A 20,525-nucleotide genomic window follows, 5' to 3' on the forward strand; every position below is an offset into this window, starting at 1 on the left:
TGCAAACACGATTTCCTGACAGTCAGGAGAAAGTTTGTCAGTGCTAAAACATTCTATTGATATCACAGTGGCTGTTTGATTGTAATGCATTACATTAATCTAAAAATGGCATACTCATGGCTATGTTTAACTATATCGACTTGAAATGTAATAGTTAATATGAGATTGTGTAGAGATTGTGTGCAGGGTAAGGAAAATAATTTTGCTCCTGCCCCTATGTGTCTGTATATAATAGCCTATTAGAGCCTTGCTTTTAAGCACTGGTACAGTACTTACACCAAACTGTCTTGAGTAGACCTAGGTCATTCAGGTCATGCTTGCAAATCTAATGAGAACAATGACCTTGTTTTCCATTTGGATGGGTGTTAAGTCAGTCTATCTCTGTTCCCCACAACCACAACCATCCTTCCCCTCTATGGACATCCATCTTTAAGAATTTCCCCTTTCTTCATTCTTCTTCTTCCTTTTATTTCCCTGGCCATGTTTAGGCCTCCCTTTGACTCTGCTTCTATCTCTTTTTGTCTCTCTCGCTCTCCTCGTCGTGTACTCCACTGGGCTCTGCACTGGCATCCTAAATACAATTACAGTCTACAGCTGAATGGAGAGGAAGGGTCCTCAGGGACCCCTAGAAACAGGAAATGGTCAGGAGGGTTGGACTGAGGAGGGAACGGCAAATCCCTAATTCAATTGGCTGAACCTTGGCAACAAGCCCCTGGCGACTCTTACTGTGGAATCAGTGGAATCAAACAATGCGGCTCAAACCACAAGAGAGATTTTCATCCACACTTGCAAACACACACACATGCACACACACCAACTGACACAAATGCATCTCATTTCCCTGTTTCGTAGCTCTACGTTTCTTCTTTTCCTTTGTATACTCTTATAATGCTTCATATGAACAAAAATGTTACACCAAACCTCTTAATCTTTCAATTCAGTTGTTTTCAGTCCCTCTGGCAAAGGTGTATAGATCAAGTACTTAGCCATATCTGCCTTTGCAAACATTTGTGAAAGAATGGGCCGTTCTAAATAGCTTGAGTGTGGTGGTATAATAGGATGCCACTGTTGTAACAAGTCACTTCATGAAATTTCTTTCCTCCTAGATATTCCACAATCAGCTGTAAATGGTATTACTGCAAAGTGGAAGTGTTTAGGAACCACAGCAACCCAGCCACAAAGTGGCAGATCACATAAAGTTACAGAGCGGGAGAGCTGAGTGCTGAAGCGCATAGTGAGTAAAAGTCGGCAACGCTCTGCTGACTCAATAGCTGCAGAGCCCCAAACCTCCTCTAGCACAAAAACTGCACCAGGACCTTCATGGCATGTAGCACCTTGATGCAACTGTTGTTGTGTTTTGGCGCTATATAAATAAAATTCTGTGAATTGAATAAAATGGTGATAATGTGTAGGTACTTTTGTTCATATAGTGTAGGACAATACTTAATTTTTAATCACCAATATAATCACTTAACTCTAACGCTAGCTTAAAGGTTCAGAGTTAGCTTCTTTGACTTTTTGTAGTCTCCCATCTTGCTGTAAACTCTATTGTTGCCCAGTTATCATAACTGGGAAAGTGATCAATAGCTGCTCTATCTGTCAACTCTGTTGACCTAGAGCCTAGAGTTTATGAGTAATTCATGATTGTAGAGGAACTGCACACTCACACATGTTCAATACACTCACAAATATAGACGAAGGGGAAAAAAAATCAATCCGTAACAACACTAATCCACACTGTGGGTGTCCATCAGCAACCTGGAGAGAAGACCAGTCACCGAGGCACATGCGCATAAGCATTAATAACTAATATCGCAAGGGAAAAAGGCAGAAGTGATTTTATGGAAATCACAGTTTTGAGACAATTTCAGGCTTACTGGCTGTGCTGAAGACTACTTTGAGCTCTGTAACCTCAAAACACATCATTTTAAAATTAGTACTTTGAATGTCTCCATCTCTAGTGCTTACTGAAAAAGTCCCTAATGCAGTCATAACTGCAACCCTTTGTTAATGTCATATCATGTGACTGTAGCTGATGATCTGTGGAAAATAAACTGGAGTCATCAGTAAGCCCTTAAAAACATTTTCAAAAGACTAAAAGCATAGCAAGTTCTTCTGTATAACAAAGGATTTGTTCGCCTATTTTGAAACCTCTGTGTCAGATTTCATATAGTGGGAGAAAGAAGTGTATATAAAAAATGTATATTGTCCAATTGAATAACTCACCATCAGATGGGAACGCGTTGTGCTTTTTTGTAGCATAGAAACTGCCTAGGGATTCCTCTTCTAACATGGAAAAACAGGTGCACAGAAATAACTTGAAATATTTATTTATTTATTGCATCATGCTTTCTCGTCCTTCTCCCTCAGCTTTGCGTCTTCTGCTTCTTCCGCCTCTCTCTACCTCCTACTCCCTTAAGCCTCCGTTCTCAGATTCGGTTGCCTCTGTTGCTCTAATGCTTGTGTGAATAGTACTATTAGGCCCCAAAACCTTACTGATAATTGGAACAAAGTGGGGGATCGATGCAGAGGGCACACACATATACAACAATATAAACAATCACATTTCCACACAAACACATACTGGTGCTTTCGCAGACACACAGTGGACTGGAGCCCTGGAATCAATACAACTCAAAGGCAGGATTTTTCTCAGCATTTACAATGCATGCTCAAGACAAGCTACCGTTGAACATTTTGTGCAACAGATACAACAACACTGTGTTATCATTATTATTTGATTTGTTTTTTGGGGGTATCCTACAGAACTATGCACTAAAATTTATGCAGACACAAAACACACGTTAAATAGTAAAAGCTTTTTGACTGAAATGCCTTGAACAGTTTCCTTGAGTCTGAAGAATCATCTAATGTCATTATTTATGTGTATATTAATGACAAAACGTGTCAATTTTTACAAATTCTAACTGTGGAAAAGCCTTGCGCTTCTTTGACATTTTACTTACTTTTATTCGCCATAGCATACACATATATTTCTACATTACTCTTTTGAAATGTGCCACTACAAACCAGTTTTCAATGGCACTGCTCTTGCTAAGACAGAAATAAATTCAAAAATCTCTATTTCTCTGTGGTGGAATGTCTGTCTTCATTTATGTGTGTGTCTGTGCACGCTTTCAGCATGCATGGATGCACACGCATGTGTGTATTCCCCTAAATAAATGTCTTGTGTTTTATGGAGTTTTTCCTAGGGGAGGAAGGAGCAGCCAACTGAGACTAACAGGCAGGTCTAAGTGGAAGTGTGCTGATGGGTCTAAGTGGAAGCGTGCTGATGTAGGAGGTTACTACATCCATTAAAACAGGAAAGATATTTAATCATGGCCTTCAGTTGTCCTTCTTTGAGGGCAACAGCATCATAAATGTCCCTGTTCTTTCTTCCACAGGTCGCTTGTTGCCCTTTAAGCAGTAAAAGTAGCAGAGATGTTTAAGATATTAAATCCCTTTAATGTCTTTAAATTATTTGGAGCCTAATGGGCTCTTGTTTGCATTCTTTTTTTGGTTTTGGTTAATTTGAGTTAAAATGTTTTTTGCTATAGCCTAATCTAAGGTTCATTGGATTTTATTTCTTTTATATCTTGAACAGCAAGGACCTCGTGCAATATATATCCTTTTCTCTACACATGAAACAAACACAAAACAAGAAAAGAAGAAATTACTGATGTTATTTCAAGTCAACCTATTGTTGAATCTTACAGTTGGGTTAAGGAATCAGAAAAAATATGACTAAGTGCATGTACTTTCTATTATTTTTTAATATCTACAAATCAACCTGTCCCATATGGTTAAAGGTGGCAAAAAGATTGAGTAAGTAAACAAGCGTTGAATATTCCTCCTATATCGATCTGATTAAACTGACATCCAATTTTAAAATTACTGTCACATTAAAATTCCATATAGATAAATAGCCCATCTTTAGCCCATCACACAATGTCTACACTCACATACTCAAATGCGACTTCATCGTTTTGCAAATAATGGAAAAATAACCATCATGAACTCTTTCCTGTCGTCTTACAGCTCATTTAATCGGAGATTGACCACACATGCGTGTTGCTCTGCCCTTTGTTTCCTTGGTATTTTTAAGTCATTTGACTGTTTACAAGACATTTTAGAGACGTGCAGGAAAATGTCAACAAAAATCAGACATTTATCCACATTAACTACACAATTTCCTGCCCGTTTTCCTCCATTCCTATTGACTTCAGATCATTAGTTTAGGTTCACACAAGTTCACCTTTCTCAGTTCTTGCGGCGCACCTGAGTTCAGCTGCAGTAGACAGCAATAAACACAGTAGATATTAAAGGGCTGTTAAAAAAAGATTTATTTGACTGCTACTTGACTGCTACTTAAAGCTTGAAGTTATGTGCTTGAGACAGACATTTACAGCAGTTATGATCTCCCATATGTGAGATAGAAACCAAGAACAAAGTAATGTAAGCTTAGTAGTTAATATTATTTGTTTCTTTATGTGCCTGTGCGCTTCAATTTCTGTCATACTGATACCTGAACAGGCTTCCAACTTATCTATACACATAAGGTGCTCCTACTCTTTTCATAAAATTACCCTTCATATTATATGACACCATAGATATAAGGTGTCAGATCAATTATGTAAGATGTGCCGGGTGTTAATAATGGTAAATGGTAAATGGCCTGTATTTGTATAGCGCTTTACTAGTCCCTAAGGACCCCAAAGCGCTTTACATATCCAGTCATCCACCCATTCACACACACATTCACACACACTGGTGATGGCAAGCTACGTTGTAGCCACAGCCACCCTGGGGCGCACTGACAGAGGCGAGGCTGCCGGACACTGGCGCCACCGGGCCCTCTGACCACCACCAGTAGGCAACGGGTGAAGTGTCTTGCCCAAGGACACAACGACTGAGACTGTCCAAGCCGGGGCTCGAACCGGCAACCTTCCGATTACAAGGCGAGCTCCCAACTCTTGAGCCACAATCGCCCCTGCTAATAATGGCATCAACATGCGTACTTACAGACGTGCTTTGCTTACATGAGGCTGTCAGATTCAACCTTGATTAGCTTTTCTACACTAAAAGTGTTGGGTGTGTCTTGAATTAATATATTTTTATTAAACAGTTAAAGATATACTTTGTATATAAATAAATATTGATGCAGGTGCTGCCTCTACGCAATATTGCAGTTGACTAATCCAGTGTAACTTTATGTGGGTTTAACTTAATAAGATTAATAAAAATTTACAATTGACAAAACATAAAAGTTCTCAAAGTTTGACGAACATCTTCTCAGGAGTCATCACTGTCATCATAAAGAAAAAATAAAGAATATTGAAAATGAAAACCTGGAGTGAAGCTGTAATAAGTACTGAAACAGTGGTGAGGTTATCAATATCAACATTTCAAATCATGTCAAAACATAACAAACCATCTTTTTTTTTCTTTATATGGCATCATTTTTTGAGCTATTGCATGGTGAATGTAAACTAATATTATGTCAACATCACAAGGAGACTCTGATGTCTAAAAAAGCTAAAGTTTAACATCAAAATAACAATTATTAACCTTTTTATTTTTTATACTACAATAAAGAACGTTTTTGTTATTATATTTATATTACATTTTGTTTACAATAATGAATAACAATGTCAATAACTGAGGAAGGTGTTGTTTATAGTTATAAATATTGCAGTTAAGTTGCTGTAAGCAATACACTGTTGAATGTCCAGGTATTCAGCTTTTCCATACTCTAGAAATACAACCACGACGGTCAGAAGAAAAAAGGCATAACTGCCGGTCACGACAACAGCTCGCATTAACTTTGGTTTCATTTTCTGAAGGAGGGCAGTCTCAGTTCTTGGTATCAATATTAAATGCCATGGAGCCTGTGCACTGTGAAGTAGCATACAGTGTAATAGTTATATAACACCATTAGAAACAAGTGTGAATAATTTTACTCAACAGGTTTGCCTATACGCCATATTTTCTCAGCTGAAATTTAGTTTTACTCTGAGTATATCACCAGGAAAATAATTTGGGAAAACATGGTGCTTTTTTTTACGGACAGATTTAATCTACAACACCAAGTATAGACTCCTCTATAGCAAATATAGCAACATCTGGTTGTAAACTTTACAAAACAAACAAATCATCAGCAGCAGTGCAGAAATCACAAATGACAGTGAAACCGAGCTGCTTCTTTATAAGAACTGAATAATTATGGCAGTTTTGGTAAGGTTAAGTTAACCAGCTATGCTTTTTAAACACTACTTATCCTAAAATTAACCTGTCAGAAAACATTTTATTTATATTTTCAGCAGATAGAGATGTGCATAAAAAGCTACTGTATGTGTTTTTATAGAGAAGTGTCTTTCTAAGGTCATCTTGTCTGTGGTCTGTGGTGTCCTTGGCTGCTTGGCCAAACCATCACAGTTTATTTGTCTTTAGGTAATTGAAAGATTACAGAGATTATCCCACAAACCCAACTCCTGCTTTTGGAAAACTTCTACCCCTCAACTCTCTCTCTAGCTCTCTTTATAGTTCATCAGTCAATCAACCAGTAGACCGTGTTAATAGTTAAAAAAGCATCTGTCTAAAGTCGATATTATTTATCAGTGGCTCTTTTTTGACACCATAATCACTGTAATAAATTGTAAATGTGTATTTTATGCAGATATTCACATACTTCTGTTTTCAGAAAGCTAAATGTAGTACCAGAGTATTGGACTGTCATTATGTCTACGTGTATCATTAAAGCCTGGCTGCACCACAAGTCAGGATAAATTTGCATTTTGGTCTATTTTATCCACTTAAAAGAAATACAAGACAATAACTGTAGAATTTAGACAATGTCTTCATGCATATATTGGAATAGATACAGTTCTTTTTTGATATGGTAAAAGATTTAGTGGGAGTAGTGTGAAATTTTGCACATAAGGTGTGAAACCTTGTAATTCAGTTCTCTAAACAATAAACTGAAGTATAACTTTTATTGGATCCTGAAAACAGTAGTGAAGTTTGGCAAACTCACACCTAACTGAACAATCCAAACGCGACTCCATTGTGCTTTAGCAATAACCTTGTCATTTTCATGATGGCTGATTTGCTACGGTTGACAGGTGGGATTGTACCAAGTGAGCGCTTACCTCAGAGGATGAAAACGTATTCATTCAGTAAACCTCTGTGGATTTATTTTAGACTTTATATATGCAGTGGCCTTTTTCTAGAGTTACCAACTGACAATCACAGGTTGCCACCCATCTATGAGAGCATGGCTATGTGTCAGGTAACTGACATTTGAATGGTCTACTCACTCACTGTGTGGTGTTGAGGTGTCAACACCTTTGTCTGGACTTGACAGAAAGTCAGCTCTGATGGATATGACATTGCAGCTCCTTGACATTATTGCTCCCATTGAGAGGTCTGTAGGAGTCCACAGGATACAGGATACAGAATCCCTCTTTCTTTCTCTGTTTCACATACACACTCAGACACATAGCCACGTGCATTCGCACGCACACTTGCGTGACGTGACGATACAGGCTCAAAGCCAAATCGCATAATCCTTCAATGATCCATCAAGTGTTTGAGCACCCATTGTGTCCTGACCATTAACTGGGCAAGGAGAGCATCTTTGAGATGGTAATGTTGCCGCTGTCATTTAGCACATGGCCAAGACAAAATGCCAACTGCTAATCAGCCATGTGTGTTAGAGGAAGGGAGAGCACAAGAGAGAGAGGAACATTAAGGCTTTTCATAAATTCACATAGGCATTCTTCCTCATTATTTGTGTGGAAAACCTATCACAATCCAGCCCCAGCAAATAATTGGGTTTTTGTTGGGAATCTTGTGGAATGCAGTGAATGCTTCGTATTTATATAAACTTTCCATCAGCCGTGAACAATTGCGCCCATTTGGCAAGAAGTGGACCACAATTAGTGGGTAACTACTGACAACAAGTTCCAGCCAAAGGTATAACTACAAGGAAGCTTGTTTGTATGTATTTTTTTTTCTTTGTTCCTTACTCTTATCATATTATCCTGATTAATCTTTCAGGTCAGAAAGTACTAAAGTACCCTGACTAATCTTTAGTACCGAATAATACTTTTTTGTAACCTAAGTTCATATCAGAATCTATGTAACATGTGAGAGCGAAAGCCAGAAAATTTTACAGTAATAAACTGTTTGTTTTTGGGAAATTTCATAAATTTTGGATATTAAAATAATTTCCTTTAGTATTGTTCAAATACAGATCATATTATCTTTGAAACAATATGCAGTACCTGCACCCACTTTACTTGGAGCAGCACGTGCATTCCCACACAAATGTGCATCATGGTGCACTGGGATGTTTGGGCACATTGTGTGGTACACTGTGATGTTGGGGGCGGACATTTAACAGATGGTGCCAGCTACCTCCCAGGATAGTAATGTTCAATTGTCTGTGTCCAATTTACACCTTTGAAATGGGCGAAGAAGACAGGGAGAGAGGGCAGTGAGAGAAATGGTACAAATGAAAGCAGGGTTTAAAAAGATACATGGAGTGTATTTTTTTCTTTCTTTTTTATTATTTGTAACTTTTTTAATTATCACATGGATTCTGTTCCTTCTTTTCCAAAGCTGTGTACACTTTAGCGTGCCTGTGTCCGCCTTCTTCTTCTCCCACCACCCCCTTAGTTACACAGCTCCCATGGACTCGTGCCTGCGGAGTGCTATAATAAGAGCGTGTTGAGGTCAACTTTAATTTGATAGGGAAAAAAGCAAACAAGTCACCATTTTATTTATTTATTTAGTTCAATTGCCACACTCGGAAGGAATTAGTTCCAGTTCAATTTGTTCAAAATGACCCAGATGAGTTCAAATTTGTCTTTGGTAATTGAACACAGTTTTTCTTTTGTTCTTCTGTAAATATAAGCTGAGCCATGAAATGGAATTATTCATAGCTCCCAGCTTTGGTTGGAAGGTAATGGGTGAAGCAAGGTGTGTCAGCACCTGGATATTTATTTTCCTTATTGAGTTTGGGGCTTTTTAATCATCTTTTTTGTACCATACAGCTTACAGTGAATGAATAAAAAGTTATGTATCTAATGCCTGACTAAGTCGGAAGATATTAGGGAGAGAGTAAAATGCCTTTTTCCAAATACATATAAATACATTTAAAATGATACATTTAACTGTTTGTCACGGGTTGTGTGTTTAACAAGTATTTAGAAATGGAAAAGCAAGAGAATTGGTAAAAAGTAGACACTTTAGTCATGACTTTAGTCATGTCAGAGAAGCAGCTTGAACATGATACTACGTTCATATGGAAATGCATGCAATTTTAACGTCCTAAAAATATATCTATTCTGAAGATAAGCCTATTTCAAAAATAAAGCTTGTCAGGTTTTATGTAGATTGCACTGCCTGGGGTTTAGCTCCTGTGGGGAACCTGTGCGTTGCAGCGCTGCTTCGTTTACTACAGTAGCTTCATTAAAAACTCTGCTCCATTTCTTTGTCTCTCTGTCTTATGTGTGTTGATACATCTCATGTGTGCTCGCTCTGTCTTTGATTAATGTGAATCCACATCACCCACACTCACTCACTTGAGTTTTTCTTTAGAAACACCAGATGGATAATGGAAGTGTAATGAAATCTGTGTACAATACAGACACACAGTCAAGGTTAGCCATTTTTACCTCTGTTTGCCTCCCTCTGTCCTCTCCTACTCCACTCTACTCCCTGCTGTCTTCTTTTCTAGTGGCCTGCCCAGGGATAGAAGAATACATGATGCATTTTTGACTATTTTTGGAGAAGGAAAAGACACTTAAAACCATTAAAGTCTCGATCTGGATGTAGAAATAAAAGCAGGCAACTGGAATACAAAGGCGAGAACGCTAAAGTCACAGACTTGAAATATATCTTAGTCCTTTTTTTCTTTTCGTGATCCCGTCTTCACTCTCCGTTAGGCTTCTTCCCGCTGATTATTGCCATCATTAGAAAAGGCCATTTGCACTGCTGTATTCCACCCATGCACACGCACACACTGACTTTTGCTTTTAAACATGCAATGGTGTGCAAAGAACAAAAAATGTTTCTTCAGCTCACAAAATATTAACCGTCACACACATGTGCTCACACAAGCTGCAACATTCATTAGGTGTACATAGCCCTGCAGGACCGAAGCTTTCAGTCTCTCTTGTTAAGAATCTATTCTCTTCTCAACCTGCTGGAAAGCAACTGTAACACAATGCCCTAAATAGAATGGGATATAAAGGTGATGGTTTGAAAATATGAGGTAACAGCCTGGCTATGACTGAAGCATTAACAATCACAGGGAGCTTGTGCTGTTTGATGCCAAATGGTCCCTTGAGGGTGAGGCTCACCGGTCAGCTCCCTACAGAGACGCAGTGAGCACTTTGCCAATTTACCATCATTCTACCCTTTGTAAGGCAACACAGCACAAACATGCCTTTGTTCACTGACCTTTGAATAATTCAGCTCGAGCAAAATGCTATGACACATTTTTGATCAAAGTCTCACTATCAAGGGGAGGAGGCATTTTCCAGACGCTATGTGTTCCTCTCCACTGAGGATAAAAGCTTCACTCCACAACACAATCACTAACAGTAAGGATAAAATGACAAAACAGAAGATCCCTCAGAAATGTAGGACAGTCCATTTGTTTAAAATAATGAGAGCACCTGACGCTGGATAAAGCATTACTCCCACGTAACTCTTTATCCTCTAGGGATTTCACCTCTGCGTGGGGTAAAAAATTGGAGCTTGAATTATCTGGAAGTTTTCCATGGAAATTTCCTGTCCCTTCACCCTTTGATAAATGGTTGCAGATTACAGGTTGGTGACCAGGCGTACAAATCCACTTCAAAGCTTTGTCTGGTGGAAGTCATTTGTTACCCCCAAGGCATCGATCACAATATAACCTCAACTTCTAAACAATTCATTTGAAGAAGCAGAGGAAACAGAAAGCACCTGCTGAGTTATAGGCTAGAGCTGGACTCTCCATCATCTAATGACAGTACCTGTTTGACAGACTGCATTTTTCTGCGTATGCGAGCACATGTATGCATTTAGCTGTGTCTGTCATCCTGTAGCAATATGTGTTTGACTTTTCTTGTTGTTGAGATTCATAATTTTGTTACCGCCTTCGGCATTTTGCGGAAATTGAAATGTGCTTCTCGAATTCAGGGGGAATTTCTTTAAGGTTTTAAATGGCAAAACTAATGGGCTGTATGTGTGTGTGGGTGCGTATTTGCAAACACATAGCTATATTTGTTTTCTGCACTCGAATATGATCCTGGTCAAATCTGCACTTTTCTTTTATCTCTCTCTGCTGTTGGGACTGTCCGTACAGCACTAGTCAAGCTCCCAGAAATATGACTGCTACTGCACGCAGACTTGATAACATATCAACATGTATAAATCACAACACACAAAATCAATCAGTTCTCATTAAAAATAGTCCTGCCATTCTCAGAAGTTGCCACGCAGCATGGGATATGTCAATAGTGAGAGTAATAGTTTTAGAGGCTGTCTGAATCCTGACAAACATTAACAAGAGATGCAAGTTCTCAGTAGAAGGAACTTTACTCTTCCCATCATTTTTTTCCTACTGGCAACACATTAATTTATTGGAATATGCAATTGTAATTACAGTCACATCTATCTGGGCCTTAATGGTGAGGCAATGATTGCTAGCTGCTGGCTCTTAATTGCAGTTAACTGTAAGTCTACATGCAAGTGAGGCAGATGTCCTTTGTTACAGTATATGCTGCACACTGTGCACTTGCATCTTATAAAGACTCACATCACAGACAGATGTTGTACTTTCAGTTGTGGATTTATTTGGTTTTGCCTCATAGGCATGTATTTGCTTCCACATTATTACTGTCAGTTTCTGGCTTGTTATTACACAGTTACAGACATTATTTAGCTATAACCACTGTTAAAAGGTCATTATTTGGATATTGATTTGGTAATTGAGTGACAAGAGTTGGCTATTTCCATGTTATTAGTGTCTTATTTCCACCTTATTTCCCCACTATTTGAACTGTAATAGAAAGTGCTGCTGGTTTATCTTCTTGTAAAAGGGGAAAACAAAGTCATACAGCCTTTTTTAAATATGTGTCAAAGTTGTAAATAAATTGATTATTTAACAATGATTGGCACCAAAAGTATTACTGACGCTGTGCACAATATATAATGTTTGTTTTTAGCCATGTTTCAAAGCCTTCTGATTCAAAGGCAAACTGTTTGAGTTAAATATTTAAGAAAAACCTATTGTTTGCAGTCTGGGATGTCAGGTCTTTGATGTTTAATATCTCAGAAGTGTGCTCCATTCTGATTAAACCTGATAGTTCCAGGCCTATTATTTGTCTAACAGTTTTTTCAGTAAATTAAATAATGTTATATCAAACTACTCAAACCAAGGAATAAGATCAGTAGAGATTTCTGCACAATACAAACTGCTTGATGTTTCTGATTAGTCCTGGAGGCAGAGCATTATATTTATGGTAGCGAGAATGCTTCATCTGAATTAAACCTTTACCATAAACCAAAGTATTTTTTTAGATTTACATAGGTTATATGTGTGCTTCCAAATGTGCAAGAGTGTGCAGTTGTAGTGAGCAGTGACTGTGTTGTTTTGTGTTGCTGTGTATGCTGTGACCTTTCCTATAGAACCGCTGTGAAGTCAAGTGACAGAGGAGCTGTATACCAAAATGTCCTGACATTAAAAACACGATGCCATGGCCACTGAATCCTTTTTCTAATATACTAACTCTAGATTGTGACCAGAGTGTGTGCATTTTTTTATAACACAATAAAGTGTGGGGCTTTTTCGGTCTCACCTTCTGCACCACATCCACCACTGACAAAAGATTACTAAAGATGACTTTTCTCACTGCGTTGAATTTCTGTGCTAAAACTTGATCTAAATTAGTATTTGTTCAGTGATGAATCACAACATCTGTCAGCCAAGTTATTTCTAATTGCGTGGCAGATGTCCGTACAAAATCTTTATCACAGTTCTAACATAGTTGTCACAAACAAATTGCTCAGCACCACAATAAAAAAATCAGTGAGCTTAACTTTATGTGGGAAAAATTTGCAGTTGAACGAACATATTAATGATCTATTGAATGTCGGCGCGTGTCTGATTATTCTTTTTCATTTTTTTCATATATATTGACTGTACATGTTCCATTGCTTCTACTTCAGAAACAATCAGTATCATACAGTCAGTACTACTTCCTCTATCTGTTATGCAGGTATCTAAATGAGAAACATCAGGTGGATTTCTATTTTAAAAACAATGTAAAAATGATCTGAATGGAGCAAATAAAACTAGCTTAAATATATGCAATGCAATCAGTATGACATGTACTGTATGTTGCACCATGCCTCACAACTTTTCTTCTGTGTACAATTAAATATGTTGCAGTTGGCAACAAATTTTTACTATTTGGGTTGTTATTTGCCCATGTACTGTATTAGTGTAAATTAGCTAACTAAAGCACATCACAACTAAAGCAGTCAAATCACAAAAGCTAGCAGGTGGTGTGATTAGGTGGAAACATACATTTAATAGGGAAGACAAACATCGTGATGTGAACTGGATCCAAATAAGAACCACAGAATTACCAAAAGCTTAGACAAAAAGGGATGTCATTTTACTGGGTCACCTCTGTGCTCGACCTGTGCCAACACAAAAATGAAGCCCAAAGAGGTGGCGGCCTGTCATCAATAAGTAGTGGATCCCTTTCTTTCCACTTTGCCTCTAGGGCATGCAGAGTCACAATAACACAGCATATGTTCTTCAAAGAGGTAGAGAAAGAAAAACTACATCTTCTTAGATTTCTTAATATATTTTCAAAGATACCCAGGCTTTCACAAATTAAATTGTCAACCTCTATTAAATCCCCACTGCATACAGCACTGTGCAAAAAAATCTTGAGCTACTACTCATTTCTTTATATTTTGCTTCCAGTGAGTCAGACTTGAGCAATAGTCTTGGGCAATGGTTGTCCAGGCTTTCTGAAGGTCTTTGAAAGGGTTTTCTTTACATTGGCTGCTTTTTCATTAATTTTGAGTCCTTGTGAAATAGGTGAAAATACAGCAGACGACTAACCCTAACCCTGGACTGAAAATCAGTGGAAACAGATCTTATCTGGAGTTTTTAGTTCAAACAATTATTAGTATGTGCAAAAGAGGTCAGGAGAGAGGTGTCTATATCCATCTGTAAAACACAGTGGAGGCTCTGTCATGGTTTGCTGTATTTCAGCCAGTGGTGTTAGGGATCTTGTCAAAAGTGATGGAATTCTGAACACAGAAAAGGACTGTCAGATTTTAATCTACCATGCGTGTACCATCTGGAAAGAATCTGATTTGCAGCAGATTCATTTTTCAGCATGAAAGTGAACACACTGTCAGTGCAGAATACCTGGATAGAAATACACACAGTGGAACATTATCAGTCATGGACTGGCCTCCAAAATGTTTGGACCTCAACATTATTGAAGCAATAATGCTTCAACTATTCCTGAAGAGTCATGAAAGAAATCAACATATACTGATTAATAAAAGTAATAATGCCAATATTGATAGTAAAGCTTGTTAGATTTGTACAAGCTTATATGCTGTATTTTCATATATGTTTGTATATGTTTCAATAAATTGCTCCGCCTATTTCACATGCTCCTGCCAAAACACAAAGAAATATGTAGGTTCATTCCTTCAGATTGCTGCCTTGCAGATAAAAGTGTTTAAAAAACACATTTTTTAAAGTAATGTACTGAACTGTACTGTACGTACAAGGGTTGGTCACTCTGCTGGCAAACAGAATGTACGCAACTAAACAGAAGCTCTCGGGGCCAGATTGTCTGGTGCCATTCACACATGGTCTGGTGATGGTGATTCATAAGATTTTGTTGCAATTTCAGAAAAAAAAAATCTGGAAGGCATTCAATCTGGGACCATAAACACCGCTACAGATCATCATCTAAAGATGGAGCAAGTGTTATGAAGAGCATGTACGTGTCATCAACATGTGTGCCTCGTGTGCCCATCTTTGTCTCTGTTTTATGGGCATTCGGTTTATGAGCGCATGATTCAACCGCAGACAGAGTATGTATGTGTAATTGTGTTAAGGAGTGGAAATCAAATATGCTAGATTAAATGACAAAACAAACAGATGTGTGTCTCTCTGTAATGGGAGAAAACATGGGTGTGGTAGACAGATCTAATAAAGCAGGCAGTATGGTGGCAATAAGCTGAGTTAAGTAACCTTGATTCCATCTATTAACACTGTTTACCATATCCTTTATTACAAAGAGATGAATCGCAGCCCTTAGCTAAAGCAGTGCTAAATCAAATAGGATTTAAATGCATTTGCTGCTAACTCAAATGAGATTCAAATGCATTCACTTGATCGCTATTTTGAAGCTGATTATTTTGCTTTGAATAAAAACAGCCACAAATGTGTGTAGGGCCCTCTATGAATATGTCACAGTGTACATGTTTTTTATGCTCTCATGAGTATGTGACGATTGATCGTTCTATGTACAGCCAAGTCATAAGGTGACAAAGAGTGTGTTAAGGTTTTACAGCAATCTGCTCACCGGTGGAATATTGGTTGGATTCCAAAGGGCCGGGAGTACATCAGACATATGGCAAAACAGCTGCTGCTGTACGAAAGATAAGCTAAACTCTCCATCATGCCATGTGACACCTCGGAGAGCCTCGCTGCACACATCGATCTCCATAGGCTTTTTACTGCTTGTCAAACTCTGAATATATCTGCCACTGTGAAAAAAGGTAGCCTGAGGGGATAGGCAATGCAAAAGGGCAGAGTCAGACGCAGGCAAGGAAAGGGTTAATCAGGAGGCAGAATGATTTGAAAAGAGAGGTGATACAAACTCCTGAATGTGCATAAGTTGAAGGAAGACGAATGTAGACAGAAAAGAGGAGGAAAACAGGAAGGATGTTGTATTGCAACATCCTTCCTCACGTCCTCCCAGGAGACTTATACCCCGAGGGAATACTGTGATCACTGCTATGTATGTGTGCATGTACATGCCTGCGTGTGTGTGTGTCACAGTAGGTGGTTTCAGTATGAACTATCACACAGTTTATTCATGACAGCTCCCTGCTGATGGGTACAGAGACACCGAACAACCTGCTTGCACCTCAGTGCTTTCCTGTGTCACCACCATGCAGTCACTCACTTTTCATTTTCTTAGATAAAATGTCATTGTTTGCACATTACTTAGACAAAGATCCTGCTTTAGATAATACTTGGAAAGAGTGATGGCATGCATGTGCATCCATCTGTTCATATTACAGTTATATTTACACAGTTTGAAAAAAAAACCCACCAAATGTCTTAAGACGTGATGTGTTAATGACTGTCTTTTGTAATAGTATATAACATGTATCCAAGAAGCATGAAGTTCATTTAATGCAGATTACTTTCACCCTGCAGGACAGACCCCATTTTTACTACGCACTGTTATTTGTGCACGCAAGATGCCATGAAATGAAGTTAAAGCTGAAGTGACATGGGTGGCAGACAAGTTCCAAATTAAAGCAGTTGAGACTCGATACAGACAGTGTTATTATCTTATGGCTATCACGCCTAGTTACACATTCAGCAGAGACACAGAAGCATACTAGGTTTCTAACAAGTCTGAAACCGTGGCCAAACCCTAATTCAGACAAACCGAGAGGATTTACGTGATAGAAACACATCAGAAGGACAGTGTAACAAAATAAGGGAAGGGCTGCTTAATTGCTTCAGTTAACTGCAGGGATACCACTGGTATGTTAGCTAAGCTTTGTGGTGAAAAATACTTTAACGGGTGTCTGTTTAGCAATTCTTTATTAAAGGCTTGTTTTGTGTTGGGGTAAACAACGTGTGTGTATATATATAAGTAATAGTAATTGCATTATTTAATGGTTTTCTAATTAGATTGTGTTTATTATGCTCGTAGTCATGTAGAACTGTTAATCCCCAGTCCGGTTAGTGTTGCGTCTGGTGAAATCTATAATGCAAGTTTTCAGGCATAACTTGAGCTTAAAGACTGCCGAATAATGCAGTCTGTTTTTCAGTCATGATCCAATCTTGATTAGGTAATCATGAATATAATATTGTAATATTTATAGTTAAGCCCCATTCACATCCATAAAAGGGACTTTAGACATACACACGTAATTAGCTTATAAATACTAGTTACTGATGTAGTAAAATTATTGTCTTTCCCATTCGTTTTCCCTCTCCATTTCATTTCCAGGTCAGTACACACTGTGCTTTACTCCCATTTATAGTGGCTTCAAAGTTGAGGTTAATTAAACATGGTAACTCCCTGTTTCTCACCACTAACAATTATTTTGTCACCAAATTTTTATTGACATTCCATTAGCATCACTGTTTGTGCCCTCTCGAATATCAAACTCTGCTGCAGCCTTGGTTTGGTACACCGACTAAAAGTGCTGGCAAAGAAATATTCATAAATAAAGTGAAGTGAACTCTCTTCTGAACATGAAACAATGGAAAGAGAAGAGCTTTTGTGTGTACAGTAAACACAAACAGCCAAACTTAATCCAATTCAGGTGTTACATCCTTATCTCTCTCTAGTGGATTCTCTCCAATCAGTATGAAGTATTGAGAGTGTGTAATAGGTGGCCATTGTGTAATCAACTGGGGATACTATGCTCACTCCATGGTAAAATGGGGGAATGAGAGAACGGGATGAAAAGCGTTTTATGCAATTTCAGCTTGACTTACAGAACTGTTGTGTCGGTTGCCTGGTAACTGTAAAACTGAGACGCAAGTGCGGAGATGCTAGTGAACAAGTCTCCCTCCATTTCTTTTTTTCTCTTTTCTCAGCAGCTTGTCCTTTATGTCTCCCTATCAGCCGTATACACTGTATATTCCTCCTTTGTTATGAGTGAAAAGTTGTAAAAACCCACATGTTTTTTTCACCTTTTGTCTGCTTTTTTTCCCACAGATTTTGACTTAGAAAGATCACAGAGGCAGAGTTGTGACAGGGAACTCATACTTTGACAGCAGGCATGAAAAGCAGGGATATAGAGAGGTCAGACACGGCTAAGGAAATATTTCACAAAGCCATCAGTCTCATGTAGAAAGCAGCCCTGGTAGACATGTGACATCCACTGCCCTTTTGTCTGTTGGGCCCTCTCCCTCTTGACCAGTGACACAACAACAAGGTGTGAAAATTTCAAGTGTCTGTGTGTGTCTGTGTGCATTTGTGTGCATGTGTAAAAGAGGAACGACGTGCCACGTGGTCACTTTTTTTGCCCGATGAATATGACATGTAATATATGTTTCTTTTGTAGCACTTTTTCTTGCATTTTCTTTTATCTTTCATATTCTCACTTCCCCACGCTACCTTGCATCTTGGCAAGTTGTGAAATAGTACTAACAAAGCGTAATCATCTCTGTCAGCCACTGAAAATTGGCTATCAGGATTTAATGGCCCTCAAATATAAACAAAACAAAATCCATGTGAGAGTCAAGCGAGTGTACGGACTGTTTAGCAGCTGGTTTGTATCTCCGGGCCCGCATTCAAGGATTACTTTTTGCTCCCTTTCTGATAGTGAATTTAAAATTCTGTATGAAATTTCCATATTTGTCATTGACAGAGAGCGTGGTTTATTAATCTGTAATCGAAAAGAAACCACAATAATTTTCATAACCTGCAGACTCGGCACCTGCAGTGAGATTCTCTTTGTTCTCCCTCTCCCTCATTCTTTTTCAGGCCCTGTCTCTTAGAGCTGTACACGTTTTCAGGCTCACTGGAGGCATTCCAATAGATCCATCAATTTGGCAAAGCAGTGTGTGTGAAGCATAAGAGTCATTCCCTCAGGATACACACACAAATACACAGACACACACACACGCACACTAATAGACAATCTATGTTGTTTATTTGCCTCTCCTCTGTGTTTTTACCCGCAGGATGTCTCAGAGGTGATGCTCATGTGTTGGTTAGGTCCTCTATGTTGTGGTTCCATTTGTTTTTCATACATGGCTTTGCTGGCCTGTACTGAATAAGCTGCTAATTGAATACTCCCATAGCGTGCCATACACTGGTTTGGACACCATCCCTGTATGTCCTTCACTCAGTCACAGGATGATATGATGGTTCACCGGTGTCGGAATGTGTCACTGCATCCGAACATATAAATCATTACTATGAAACAAAATCTTTATTTTCTACCCAAAGTCAAATGACGCACGGCAGCACAAATCCACAACATGATACGTACAGTATGCGCAAACCCATATACTGTAGGTCTGGCAGTTAAAAAACCAAAAGCACTCTTGCATGATCCACATGATGTGTCTCGACTAATTAAAAGGTGTCACACTCTAAGGTCTCAATTTGCTGATGAGCTAAATCAGGACATTCTCTTTCAGGGTTGACTGATCTGTGCGGGTGGGGGGTTCAGCACTTGTGACTGACATCCGAGATAAAGACAATGCTGTTTCTGCACATATGCGACAGATGCAGACACGCTGTTCTTCCTACAGTTATCTAATCAGTTGTTCTGTCTTCTTTCTTTGTTCTTTTTCCTCTGTATTCTGACATCTGCCTCTCTTGCTGTCCGTCCAACCCCACTTGCCTACTTGGGGACTTCAGTGATGGCTTCAAAAGGCAAAGTTCGAGGTGAGTGGTGGCTGCTGCTGCTGCTTTTCCTGCTGTGCCTCAAACTTGACCTGACAAACCAATATCAGAAAAAAGACTTAACCTTTTATTTTAAAAAATTAATGGACGAATATTTTAGTCTATTTGCTTCTATTCTTTTTTGTGCGTGTGTGTCTGTGCTGCTGTTCCCTGACTATTTTGAGAATAGTCATATTTGTGTATTTGAGTGAAAGGGTTTTGTTTTTTTTTTCATTTCAGATTTCTATTGCAGGGTTTTGCCATAGTGGGATTTATCACTATCCCAACACTGAAAAATAATGTGGAAAAAATGATTTGCTTGAGAATAAAATTAGACAGTTTGTTTCAACATAGATTTTAGATTTGTAAATTAGTACTAGGGAAATCATTTAGGTATGTATATACTGCAAAGACAGCCCAAGGTCATGCGATTATTAATCAACTATTTAACTGTGTGATAATGTCCTTTGCCATTGCTTTTATTGGAAAGGTGGCAGTAAATTAAAGAGATCCAAATCTTCTCCATCATCTTCTGTGTCTCCGCTATGGCAGCGAGAACGGATTATAGATCAAAAAGTGAGTCAGAGAGGAGAAGCAAAGTGTTTATTTGAGAGCAGATAACCTGATTTCATTCTGCGTGCCTCAGCAAATATGCTTCTCAAAGACTAAGAATTTATTCAACCGTGGTTATAATCCCTTTCTGTTTAGTTACCATCTTTGGCTAATGATTACAGACACACACACACACAACAGTCACTTCCTAAGCAGAGATGTGATCATAAGTCAGATGAAAGGATTGGTATCAGCTAAGGTTGGCATACCTAATAAAAACACTCA

The 20,525-nt window shown here is 38.5% G+C and overlaps 1 protein-coding gene across 2 annotated transcripts in view; it reads left to right on the top strand.

Annotated features, from left to right (window-relative positions):
• cadm2a (cell adhesion molecule 2a) overlaps window positions 1–20,525 on the top strand; it is a 199,465-nt gene that overhangs the window by 114,053 nt on the left and 64,887 nt on the right. The window contains exon 2 of one of the 2 annotated variants that reach the window (XM_063485532.1): window positions 19,665–19,691. The exons of the other annotated variant lie outside the window; for it this stretch is intronic. Coding sequence (XP_063341602.1) covers window positions 19,665–19,691 — 27 coding nt within the window. The remainder of the gene's footprint in view (window positions 1–19,664; window positions 19,692–20,525) is intronic. 2 annotated transcript variants of the gene reach the window in all.

The sequence above is a fragment of the Pelmatolapia mariae genome, linkage group LG10_11, assembly GCF_036321145.2.
Source record: "Pelmatolapia mariae isolate MD_Pm_ZW linkage group LG10_11, Pm_UMD_F_2, whole genome shotgun sequence".
Taxonomy (NCBI): Eukaryota; Metazoa; Chordata; class Actinopteri; order Cichliformes; family Cichlidae; genus Pelmatolapia; species Pelmatolapia mariae.